General features: G+C 35.5%; 1 protein-coding gene across 1 annotated transcript in view; it reads right to left on the minus strand.

Annotated features, from left to right (window-relative positions):
- Positions 1-2,400: 2,400 nt before the first annotated feature.
- The window catches only part of LOC306646626 (uncharacterized protein), a 33,100-nt gene continuing 23,383 nt past the window's right edge, over positions 2,401-12,117 (minus strand). Inside the window, exons 3-4 of the mRNA XM_079115264.1 lie at positions 2,802-2,921; positions 2,401-2,613 (exon numbers count right to left, since the gene is read on the minus strand). Of these exons, the coding sequence (XP_078971390.1) occupies positions 2,579-2,613; positions 2,802-2,921 (155 nt within the window). The 3' untranslated portion in view covers positions 2,401-2,578. The remainder of the gene's footprint in view (positions 2,614-2,801; positions 2,922-12,117) is intronic.

Raw genomic sequence — 12,117 nt, forward strand, 5'->3', positions numbered from 1 at the left:
TAATATAATTGTCCTTAGTTTTCTTTATAATATATGTGATTTTATCACACATATAAAAGATGTTGGCATTTGCATCTATATGTAGATCATTTAATTCTTTCATTGAATTTTATATTCCCCCCCAGAGGTGACATGCTATAGATTATATATATTTTTTAGTTTAATTCATTTTAGAATCTAGAATAATTTATTTTTTTATTCCTCCCTTTGCACATATACACATGATCTATTTCTGATTCATCATGGCCTAACGGATGATTTCAGCTTTACAATGCTGAAAGATCAATACACATTTATAAGGACCCATACTTCACATTTTGAATTTTGATCAATTCCCTGACTGGCAATATGCAGTTTGATACTACTTTATGATGCAGTATCAGCTCCCAGTTAGCCATGAAGCCACAGGAATAAACTATAGTACTCTATAGAGTTGTGTGTTGCTAAACTGCGATATTCAGTGAGTTAGATATATTTAAATGCATTTACAACTTAATGATATTTTCATCTAAGAATTGGTTTATCAGGATATAACCCCATGGTAATTTGCAGAGCATGTACTCTTATTCAAAAATATTTTGGAGACTTTTTTGTTTATTATTCTAGATGAGTTTCAGGCATTTCATTGTTTTTGGCAAAAATAATCTTGGTATTTGATTTGGGTTATAAATAATATTAAAATTAATATGGTGATAAGCACTGTTTTTGCATTGTTTAGACTAATGATTTGGAATATGGTTTATATCTGTATTTAAGTCTTTTATCTCTCAGTAAATATTAACATAGTTCCTTTTTTATCTCTTGTTTTTCATGATTTTATAATAAAAGGATTTCTTTTTATAGAGTTTACATTTCTTGCTGTGATGATAGAGGCAAGTTTCTCCTTGAAGGTTGTCTCAGCTCACATTCTATAGTTAATGAAATAGGACAACTTTTATTTCTATAAACAGCAAAAAATGTTTTAATTTTTTCACATGTATTTAAAATAACAATATCTACTTGTTTAATTATTTATGTTGATCACATGTTGTATCTGCATGTTTGTACCATATGGTGTAATAATTTCAAAGTAAATCCAGAATAAATTTACTAATGGAATGACCCCAAAATAACTGAGTTCAATTTGTCTTCTATCATTTTTGTAAAACTGCATCATACACCTTTGCTTACAGTAGTAAATATTTTGCCTTCAATATATTGTATATAATCAATGTAGGCAACTTTTAAACTGCAGTTAACTTCAGCTAAGTTTTGCTATAAAATAATACTCTAAAGTACATGTATTTTCTTAATCTACCTTACAAAATTGCTCCTTCTTCAAATGATCAGGATTTAGAGGTTTAGAGATGATAATAACTCTAATGCTAATGACAGATAAAATTGGGAACTCTAGTCTTTGTTTCTGGATAATTAGCATATTCCATATTAAATTGACAAAAGAATGGCAAATGTTTTGCATCATTTACAGTCATTAGTAATACTCAAAAGCAATGAGGTCTTCCTTAGTCTAAACTTACCCATGTAAGAAGAATAATACAAAATTTATTGTAATTTATTTTCCATGGAAACACTTTCTGAATGGATTTCTGCAAGGAAATTGTCAGTAAAACTCTTCTGAATTGCAGACTAATGACTTCATGATATTTATTTAAAAAGTGGTATAGCAAGTAAATGTTAGATAAAAGCTCACAACTGTGACAAGTAAAATTGTGTATTTCAGTGTCACTGACCTATTTTGGATTAATTTAATTTCAGCTGGAAAATAAGTTTGGCACTATGAATTATGGAGAAAAGGAAAATATCTTTAGCTTAGATTAAGATAAACTAAACATCTACAACTTATACCATGTACATTCAGCACATAAAAGTAATTAAAAATTTGTGGTCTCAGAATTATTGTATTTAGATTAATTATATAATGATACACTGGCCCAAGACCACATGTATTCAGCAGAATTCATAAAACCAATTTTGTTGAAGCTTCAAGAAGCCATGATTGAGGTAGACAGCCCCAGGGGCCTGTTATTTTCAAGAAATACGATCCAAACTTTTTCATCCACTGGAAGGGGGAGAGGGTGTGTTCGGGGTACAGCATATCTGACCTGAGTGTTCCAGCTCTTTCCTGGGTAAGGAACCCCGGGGAAAACTGACATACCACACTACCCTCCTGGCCTGCTAGGTGATGCCATCCTTTGTCAGCCTGCACCAGACATGCTGGCCATCTGGTGACACCTATTCTGCTATATTCTGTTGGTTCCCAGGAGTTCTAGTGGCCAGGGAAGTCCCTAGAAGATCACCCAACAAGGCACTAGACCCAGCAGCACTGACCTTGCACACAGATCCTCCAAACCTTGGCTTACCCACTATATTGCTCAGTCAGGGAATTGGCCTAGTATCCTCACAGACACATGGAGTCATGTCTGGTGACAGCTTCAGACATAAGATTGTGGTGCCTTCCCTGCAGCTCAGTGAGTTAGGTGATGATTGAGTTGAAAAACATCACCAAACCCTTGCAAGGTGCTCCTCCTTTTTTACAATGCCCGAAGAGGTAACAGCACAAATCTGTGATATTGAACTTCTATTCTAGGTGGAACTGAGTGCCTGCTATGCTCCCTAGAGAGGAGAGAAGGGACTGAGTAATTTAGCATGTGTGATAGAGGCCAGGACGCAGCTAGCCATAAAGTAGAGCCATTCTGTTCACACTCCACAAGCCAGACCCCACTGCATTTGCTACTGCCCTGCAATTAGCTTGCCCCCAGAAATTTTCTTTGCCCAAACTTTCAAGGAACCCTTCAACTTACCTTTAAATGCACATATATCTGTAAAATATGCCTTGGCATAAGGGTTCATCCTCTTGAACTGACTCGTGCCTCTCAGACACAGACCCTCTGTGACAATGCCCAGAGTCTTTATAGCAGGTCCTGCAGGATGCAGACTACAGGTTAGTGTCATGCCCTGGTGCAAAAGTGCTCCAAAAAAGTGAATGTGATGGATGAAACAATTGCCTGATAGTGATGTAAGGAATACAAATTTCCAGTGCATAATATCATCTTGACCCATGCCTCATGCTACAAGATCAGAATTGGACAACATTTCAAAACTGAGTATTGAAAAATGGAATCACTATGGACTTTTCTGTAGGGCACGAACTGCAGAAATTTGTTGGAAAGGAAAAGATAAATTCAGTGAACACAGTAAAATTTTTTTTTCATTGCTAATGGTATGAAAAAATAAACCTTTGACCACTGAGCTTCAAAATAATATAACAAAACAGCAAGAAGAAATTGAGAGATCATTTGGAAAGCAAAGATAATCACTGACAGTAACTCAATTTGCAAAGGACATGAATGCTTTTGCAAATTCATGGCTCTCTCCAGTTGCTTGTAATGGGCAGTAGATTACAAGTATGCTGATTTTGCTTGTCCTACACATGATCACAGGTCAAGTGTATGACTTCATGATGAGGAGAGAATTTTCTTCCACCATAAAAGCAGTACCAAAGCACAACAATTTACACAAATATAGAATGGGCAAGCCATCTCTGAGTGATAGCTCTCAAAGTAAATCATTCCCTCATCATCAAAATTTAAAACACAATAAATTGCTACTAAAATGCAGAAATATAGACCTGATATGGTTGAAACCTGAATTTAAAAAATGGAAAATTAAAAAAAACACTAAAGTTGTTATTATAGTTATTGTCCAGGAATAACAGATCCTAAAACATTTATAAAATACATTTTTTTCTTTTCAATGGTTATATGCACCATAAAGATGTTGCATGCTTAATATCCCTGATTTCCTTCTTTAAATGTGAACTTTCCAAATACATGTTCTTGAGTCATGTGTACCCTTGAAAAACCAATCCAAAATTTACACAAAACCATGGGAAAGATGAAAACATCACCTCCTAAACCCAATACTACACAGCATGGTTTCAAAATATCCACGAAAATGCATTCTACTGTGATGTATGTCTAATTGTAAGTAATAATAAAATTATACTAAAAATTAGCAAAGACACGATAAAAATGCTTCATTAGAGTTGTGACAGAATGAGTCACAATAAAACATGAAAGCAGGTTTTAAATATCCATCATTGCTCCTGAGTGACATCAGAAGAAAGCAAAATATTTTTTCAGCACAGACTCACTCCATTCCTTTAAGGAAAATGATATCTTCCCAAAGCAAAGCAAAATATAGTGAAAAAACATAGTGCCAAGAGTAGCTCTCTTTTGTGATCACCTCTAGGTTTCCCATTTGACATTTAGGTTGACTTCCATTGCTTCCAGGTTTACCATTCCCCTCAATGGATGTTATACCCCTCCTCTGCTTATTTTGGACAGGCATGTTCCTGTCCTGGGGCTGCCTTAGCATTTTGCAGATGGGTCTGATCACTCTTCAGGGAATGGTTGAAGAGCAGAAGGACCACTAGCACTTGCTGAACATTAGGAGGTACTGTTCCTCTTTCTTATCCAAGATTTTGACCAATGGCATGAAATGAGGCTTTTCTTGCCTGGGTAAGCCACACAGTCATTTTTAAGTCACTTTCGAGGATGTCCACATATCCATTATTTTCCTCAGTAAAAACTGCAGCAATGGTCATGAAGAATCACTTCAGCTAAGAGTCTCTGCTTCTCTATTTCTGTCTTCCACTCAGGGTAAGACACATCAGGTAAGGGGCTATTCATGGACTGTGTAAAGTCCTCTCTGTGACTGGACCACTCTCTCAGAGCAGGGGAAGGACTGGCATATGTGAGCTTCTATTGCATCTTGAAGACAAATCCATTATTTATTTTGTCCTCCACAGGACTGCTGTTAGCCTTGCCACCTGCCTCATTCTTCCCACAGTGGTTCAGTGACTGGGAGTTGGAAACATTCTGTAAGCACAGGGAGTTGCTGATATACAGTAGCTGTGGTTCACAGCAACTGAACTGGTAAGGTGTGAAAATATCTGATGGCTGCTCATTTCAAATAACACACTTGGCTTCCAGGGTGGCCTGCTCCAATGTCTATTCTGCCAGGTTGGGGTCAAAGGGACTGGAGAAATCCATGCAAAAAACTGCATCAGAAAATTCAGAGGACTTTGATTATAGGGAAGATTTAGATGCCTGCCTTTATAGTCAGCAAGCAGCAAAAGAGAAGGCTTATTATTTGACCCTTTGGGTTCTTACTATGGAGCCCAGCAAAATTGTGCATGGTCTGGGTTAGAGTGCTGACCAGAGAGGAAGAGGCTGTGTTCTCTGGTGATTCCAGGAGGGCATAAGTTCCTAGACAGAGGCCTGGGAGGGGGCCTGGACTCTGGGTACCCTGCATGTTCCAGCAGGACTGAAAGCTGAGCTTGGCACAGGCTTGAGCTGGGGCACAACCATCATGGTAGGGTGTGCAGAGTGCTGGCTACAGAACCTAGCATAAGGTGGCCAACAGACTCCCAGTACAGTGGACCAGGATCAGGGATGAAGCAGGCCATAGTGGTAGTAAAAATGAGAGAGGGAGGAAGAACAATGCTACTGTGAGCCCAGTGGTGAGAGGGATGTGGGGAGGTTGGAGAGGGATGGAGTTATGCAGGATTCAGGCTGGAGAAGCCTCCAGTAAATTTTTGTAATGTGGTTAATTTCTTGAAATTGTTAACTATAATTCTTAGCCCCCACAATATATATGAGAATTACCTTGCAAATTGTACACATTTAAGAACTATTAATTATAAGTTTTACGATACAATTATGGAAAATATATCACACATAAAAATGTGAAACCAATGACATGACACCAGCAGAAAAAAAATAGTATTATAAAAGACTACAGGTCAAACAGATTGTCTTATTAAAAACAAAGTCAGCTCAATGCTGCCTGGGTGGCTGTGATTAAGAACCAGACTGCCCAGTATTCCAAGAATTCCTACAACATATACACACACTCATGTGCATTTAGTTAGCCCCCTAATATTTTAAAGATACAGCTGAATCTGTGCTTAGAAGAGTTATGACAAATTACAATTCATTTGAATATATGATTCAGGAGGCCAGACACTAACACAGTGACTATCTGGCTTAGAACTATATTCCCAGTGACTGTGTTTGGTAGTTAACTAACTAAAGGAACAAATGAAGGAAATCACAGATAAAAGAGGATACTTTACAAAGCTTTGATTATAGACAAAGTTTTTAGACTGGATACAGTAGCACATTCCAATAATCCCAGCAGCCCAAAAGGCTAAGTCTGAAGGATCACAAGTTTGAAGGCAACCTCAGCAGCTTAGTGACAAGTTGTCTCAAAATAAAAAGTGAAAAAAAGAGAAACTGGGTATGTAGCTCAGTGGTAAAGCACCATGTAGTTCAATCTAAGTATTGAGAGAGAGAGAAAGAGTGATAAAAGATACTTAAGGCAAATGAATGAGAAGTACAAAAAAATACTCAAAGAAAGAATGTGCTGGTTTTTCAAGAAATGAATATGGTGTCTGTTATTAAATCTCTTAACTTCAGGCTTTCCTCTGATAGACATAAACACAAGTTACTTTTACATATAACATAACTAAGGAGATTCTTTGATTTGTTTCAAAACATGAATTTATTCCCATTTTATATAAAAGTACCACAAAAGAATAAATTATAAAAAGATAATAGAAAAGTGTTTTATAAACTGAAAATTTCCAGGATAGATGTGCAAGTAATCCATCAACTGGGAAAATGAAAAAGAAGAATATTAAACTTATATTAGTCAAGGCCAGAGAAAATGTCATATATGTTTCAATCATTGCCTACAAGCCAAATAAAAAATTTTCTAAAAAATATGAAAGATAAGATTCCATAACAGAAAAAAGTTTGGTGAAAGATAGTCCTTTCTCCTTGTAGAAATAAGGAAAAAGCAATTAAAATGATTCTTCTGTAAACAGTATTCAATTTTATTTAAAAATGTTAAAAGCCATCAGATTCCTGTCTCCTAAGATATCTTCACACAGCCCTTGTTACAAAACTATTCATTAAGCATTTAAAAGAAAAAAATGTCCAATTATATAGAAAATAGTATACTGAGACTCTTTCAACATAACTAAATCAGGATGAAAGGAAAATAGCTAAATTACATTTATTTGCTCACCAAGTGTATGTAAACCTACATGAACAAATTTAGCTCTGAATATTCTATCCCTTTACTTTCATCCATACAAAGCATGCAGATGATATATTTCTTCCTATCTCATGTTTTAAATGTAAAGCATGTATTTGAACTCTCTGCTTCATAATCCAAATTTTCTCTTTTTTTATGTTTCAAATTTATTTATCTTTGGAAATTGAATAATTATCACAAATGTCTCATTCAGGTAGAAATTATCATTAACTGAAAGATTATCATAGGTTGAAGGTTTTGAAAATTAAATAGATTGAGCAATTATTTCCTGTAGTAGGATGAAGATCAGTGATGATGACAAACCTAAGTGCAAAAGGATTTCTTAATCTTTATGCTTAATTAGAAAACATTACTTAGGAAATATGTGACATTAGAAACAAAACCCGAATCATGCACAAGGAAGTAGGGTAATTCCTGAAAATATGAGTAGGAATAAAGTTAAAAAGTAAATTAAAAGGAAAAATAGAACAGAAATGCATACAAACAGTACTATGAAAATGCATAACTGAAATTCAAGTTCAAACATTTTGGTGCTATGAAGACTTAAATATTGTTCACCTGATCTGGTTTCCATACCAAAACTACCCAGGATAACATTTTAACTGAGACTTAAAAGCTTGTAACTATACTTGAATGTCATTAATCTTTGCCTTTTTTTTTTTTTTTTTTCTGTAATTCAGCCTGAGTTTCTTGGTGATTAGTAAACTTTTTCAAACTGAAAATGAAAAGAGAAAAATTTGGAAATGAAAAGCACTATTTTTCATATAAAAATACATATGATCTGCCAATAGAACATACATTTCTAAATTGGTTTGGTAAAAGGAATGGTAGATTTTGTGATTAGTCACCTATGGCCTTTCTCTAGGTCTTTCAAGTTCCCAGAAAATCATTCATTTACAAGGGAAGGCAAACCCAGAGCTGAATTCTATGGCCTTCTCTCAGCAGAGCCAACTGACTCATAGGTATCTGTCACCATGACCTTCTTCAAAGTCCCTTAATATCATTGTGATTTTGTGTGAAATTAAGAGAACAAAGCATTATATTAAATACTTCCTCCCTGCCCCCACTTTTATAACCTTATATTGAAACTTACCTGAAATTTATCAAGATACGTTAAAAATTTTCTTTTCAAAATATATTATTAATAAACAACCTTTTTTCTGTAAATATGTCAGTTACTTGCTCTTTTCTTATAACAATATCTCCTAGTACTTCTAGTGATTAATGGTAAGTAAATTTTACCATTAAGATTAAGTCCCTTGTGCTATACCTTCTGGGAGGAAGTAGTCAAAAATTTTGGGAAATCCAATGAGTTTTCTAATTTATATAGCCACTCATCACAAGTTCCCACTTTGCATTCACATATCCCTATTCTGCCATCATCAGGATTGAAACCCTCCCCTAAGAAAACTGAATTTAAATAGGATCATCTCATAATCAAGAATAAATATTTAGCTATTTTTTAAAATCATTAAAGAAGGTAAAACTACTTCACAAATATAGCCTCAACCTTTAAACACAGTTAAATCTCATGTAGGAAAATAACAATATAGATCCAAACAGTTCTCAAAAGACTTTTATTTGTATTTAGTTTAGAAAGGGATCTTATTTTGCCAGTAACAGAAAGAGGCAGTTAGTAGTCTGCAGCTATATATGAGACTACAAAAAACAAATTTCTGTCCCTCCAAGTCTGAGTCACTCTGATGAAACCAAAACACCTCACTAAAATTCAAGTTTATATAATGCTTTTCAGTTTTTCTAATACACTACTTTTAGAGAGGTTTTAGGATCATGGCAAAACTGATCAAAAGTTGGAGGTACTGTATATCCCCATAGCTCCCACATAAGCATACAATCAATTCCATACTTGAGTTTTAAAGAACAAAAAATATTTTAAAGCTTTATAGCCAAAACTGTGAAGTAATAAATATTATTTTAATTCCCATTTATAAGTGAGGGAAGTAAATTGCAGGCTACTGATTCTTACTCCCAACCTCTGTTTTGAGATGAAGATCATAGAAACTAACAGTAAAAACTGCCCAGTGTCCTTCAGCTCACCTAAACCACAGGAGTGTGAGCACTCCCACTATTACTGCAGCTCCTCCAAACATCTCCTACCATGAAGTAAGTAAAAAAAATGATAATCCTAAACCGAATATAAGAAATTTAAAACCCCAATCACATTCAGAGGTTACCCCAACACCTCCTGCCATGTGAGGCTTTCCAGGGACATTCTGAATCAATTGTTTCAACACTTGGATACATTGACAGTCCTCTGTATTTTGGTCCTTCATCTTACCCCTTATAATATAATCTTACATTTTTTAATCAAAGACAACATTTTCAGTTTTCTTAGCCAATTCTCACTTTTCTAAGCTATTGAACTTCATTCACTTCAGTATCCACTACAATTTCACAATTGTGACTTTCCAAATTCTAAATCATAGCCTCACTTATGGTGGTAACACCACCCTCAGTGTACCCTCTGACACTGACATAAATCCCCAATTCTGGTCTCTGACAATCACATAATACACACATTTTGACCTCAGACACAGACTGCTACCACTCTGGTCTCTGTCATTCACATAATATCACACTGTTTCCTTAGAAATTCAGATAAATATTTTCACTGGGTCCTCTGACACACATAAAATATCCTCACTCTGACTTCTGACATTGACATAATACCCTCATTGTGATGTCTGAAACTGATACAATATCCTCTCTGTGAATTCTTACACTCATAATGTCATCACTTTGATCTCTGATACTGACATAGTATCCTTATTCTAAACTGTGATACTCACATAATACCCACAGATTGGCATCCTATACACATATTATATTCAAGGTGACTTCTCATGCACAGAATACCTTTTTGTGACCTGAGACACTCACATCATGCTTGCAATAAAGCCTCTGACACTTATATAATATCCACATTTGGTCTCTGATATTTATATAATGAATTCAACCTGGCTTCTCACAATCACATAATATTCTAACTGTGACCTCTGTTACTCACTTAATATACTCACTTTTGTCCCTGATATTCACATAATATCCTCACTTGGCATCTGAAACTCACAAAATGCCATCACTATTACCTTGATACTCGTGTAACACCCTCAATATGGCCTCTAATACTCATCAAATCCCTTCAATGTGGCCTTATATGCTCACATACTATAATTGTCACCTTTGACACTCACATAGTACACTCACTATGGTAAAAGATGGTCACTGTGACTTGGGACACTTATAATATCCTCATGCTGGCCCCTGATGTGACAAAATATTCTCACTGTGGCCACTGACACCCACATAAATTCCACAGTGTTCTCCCTAAGACTGACAGTATATCTCATATATATGAGTGCCTCTGACACTCATACAATATCCTTTCTAGGACAGTTGCCATTCACATAATATCCTTATTTGGTTCTGACACTCATATAATACCATCACTGTGGCCTCTGACACATAATATACACAATTAAACCCCGACATTCACAAAATATCCTCAATGTGGCCTCTTATATTAATATATTACCCACTGTGGCAAATAAGACTCACATAATTCCCTCACTGTAGCCTCTGACACTCACATGATATCATCACTCTTACCACTGACACATAATATTCTCCATGTGACCACTGTGACCACTGTCACTCATTGAGTATCTTCCCTGAGGCCTCTGACATTCAATAAACATAATCTGACCTCTGAAACTGATAGTGTCATCAGATTGGCCTCAAACATTAATATAAAATCCTCACTGTGCCTTCTGACATGCAATAACTTCACTAATATCTTTGACTCTCACATAATATTTTCTGTCCTCTGATACTCATATAATACACTCACTGTTGCCATGACAATCACATAATATCTTCCCTTGATCTGACTCAAAAATTCCCTTTGTTATCTTGATACTTACATGAAACCCTGATTGTGGCCCCTGACATTCACATATAAACCTCAATGTGGCCTCTGACTTTCACATAATATCTTCACTGTGACCTCTGAAACTCACATAACATATGACCACTCACACTCACATCATACCCTCATTTTGGACTCTGACATTCACATAATATCCTCACTATGAATGATTACATGCACATAATGTCCATATTGTAAACTCTGACTCTTCCCCTGGTCTCTGACACACACAAAATATCCTCCATGTGGCCTCTTAAACTCACATTGCACCCTTAGTATAACATCTGACACTTGAATAAAGTCCTTTTCTGGCCTCTGACATTCATATAATATCCTTACTATGCCCTCAGGTTCTCACATAATATTCTCACTCTGACCACTAACCTTGACAAACTGTCCTCACTGTAGCCACTGAAATCCAGATATTACACTCACTGTGGCCTCTGACACATAATATCTTTACTCCAGCAACTCATATTTACATAATATATTTAATCTGCCTACCAGCACTCACATAATACCTTCTCTATGCCTCTGACACTCTGGTAATTACCTCTTTATAGCCACTGACACAGAATATCCTTATGTGGTCTATGACACTTACTTATCCTCATTCTGGTTCCTTTTACATAATATTCTCCCTTGACCTCCAACACTCACACAATATCTTTACTGTAGCCTAAAATACTCACAAAGTATTTGCCCTGTGGACTCTCACATTCATATACAATCCTCATCTGACCACTTTTTAAAAAATATCATTTTTTAAAGATTAACATGTAAATTACAGAAAAAGTAAAAGTAGAAGCAAAGAACAAACATTAATTTGCAAGCAGCTTATGTGGACATGGCTTCCATGTCATGAGTATACATACACAACATCACATTTTATGTGTTTGAGATCATTGTAAATATCATGCTTTTCCACACATGAATATTCATCAAAACAAAATCTAATATCTACCTCATTTGACCACTTACATTCACATATTATCATAACTCTGATACAATAATGTCACATAAATACCCTCACTCTGGCCTCT

Source organism: Sciurus vulgaris (assembly GCF_902686455.1).
Source record: "Sciurus vulgaris genome assembly, chromosome: 16".
Classification (NCBI taxonomy): domain Eukaryota; kingdom Metazoa; phylum Chordata; class Mammalia; order Rodentia; family Sciuridae; genus Sciurus; species Sciurus vulgaris.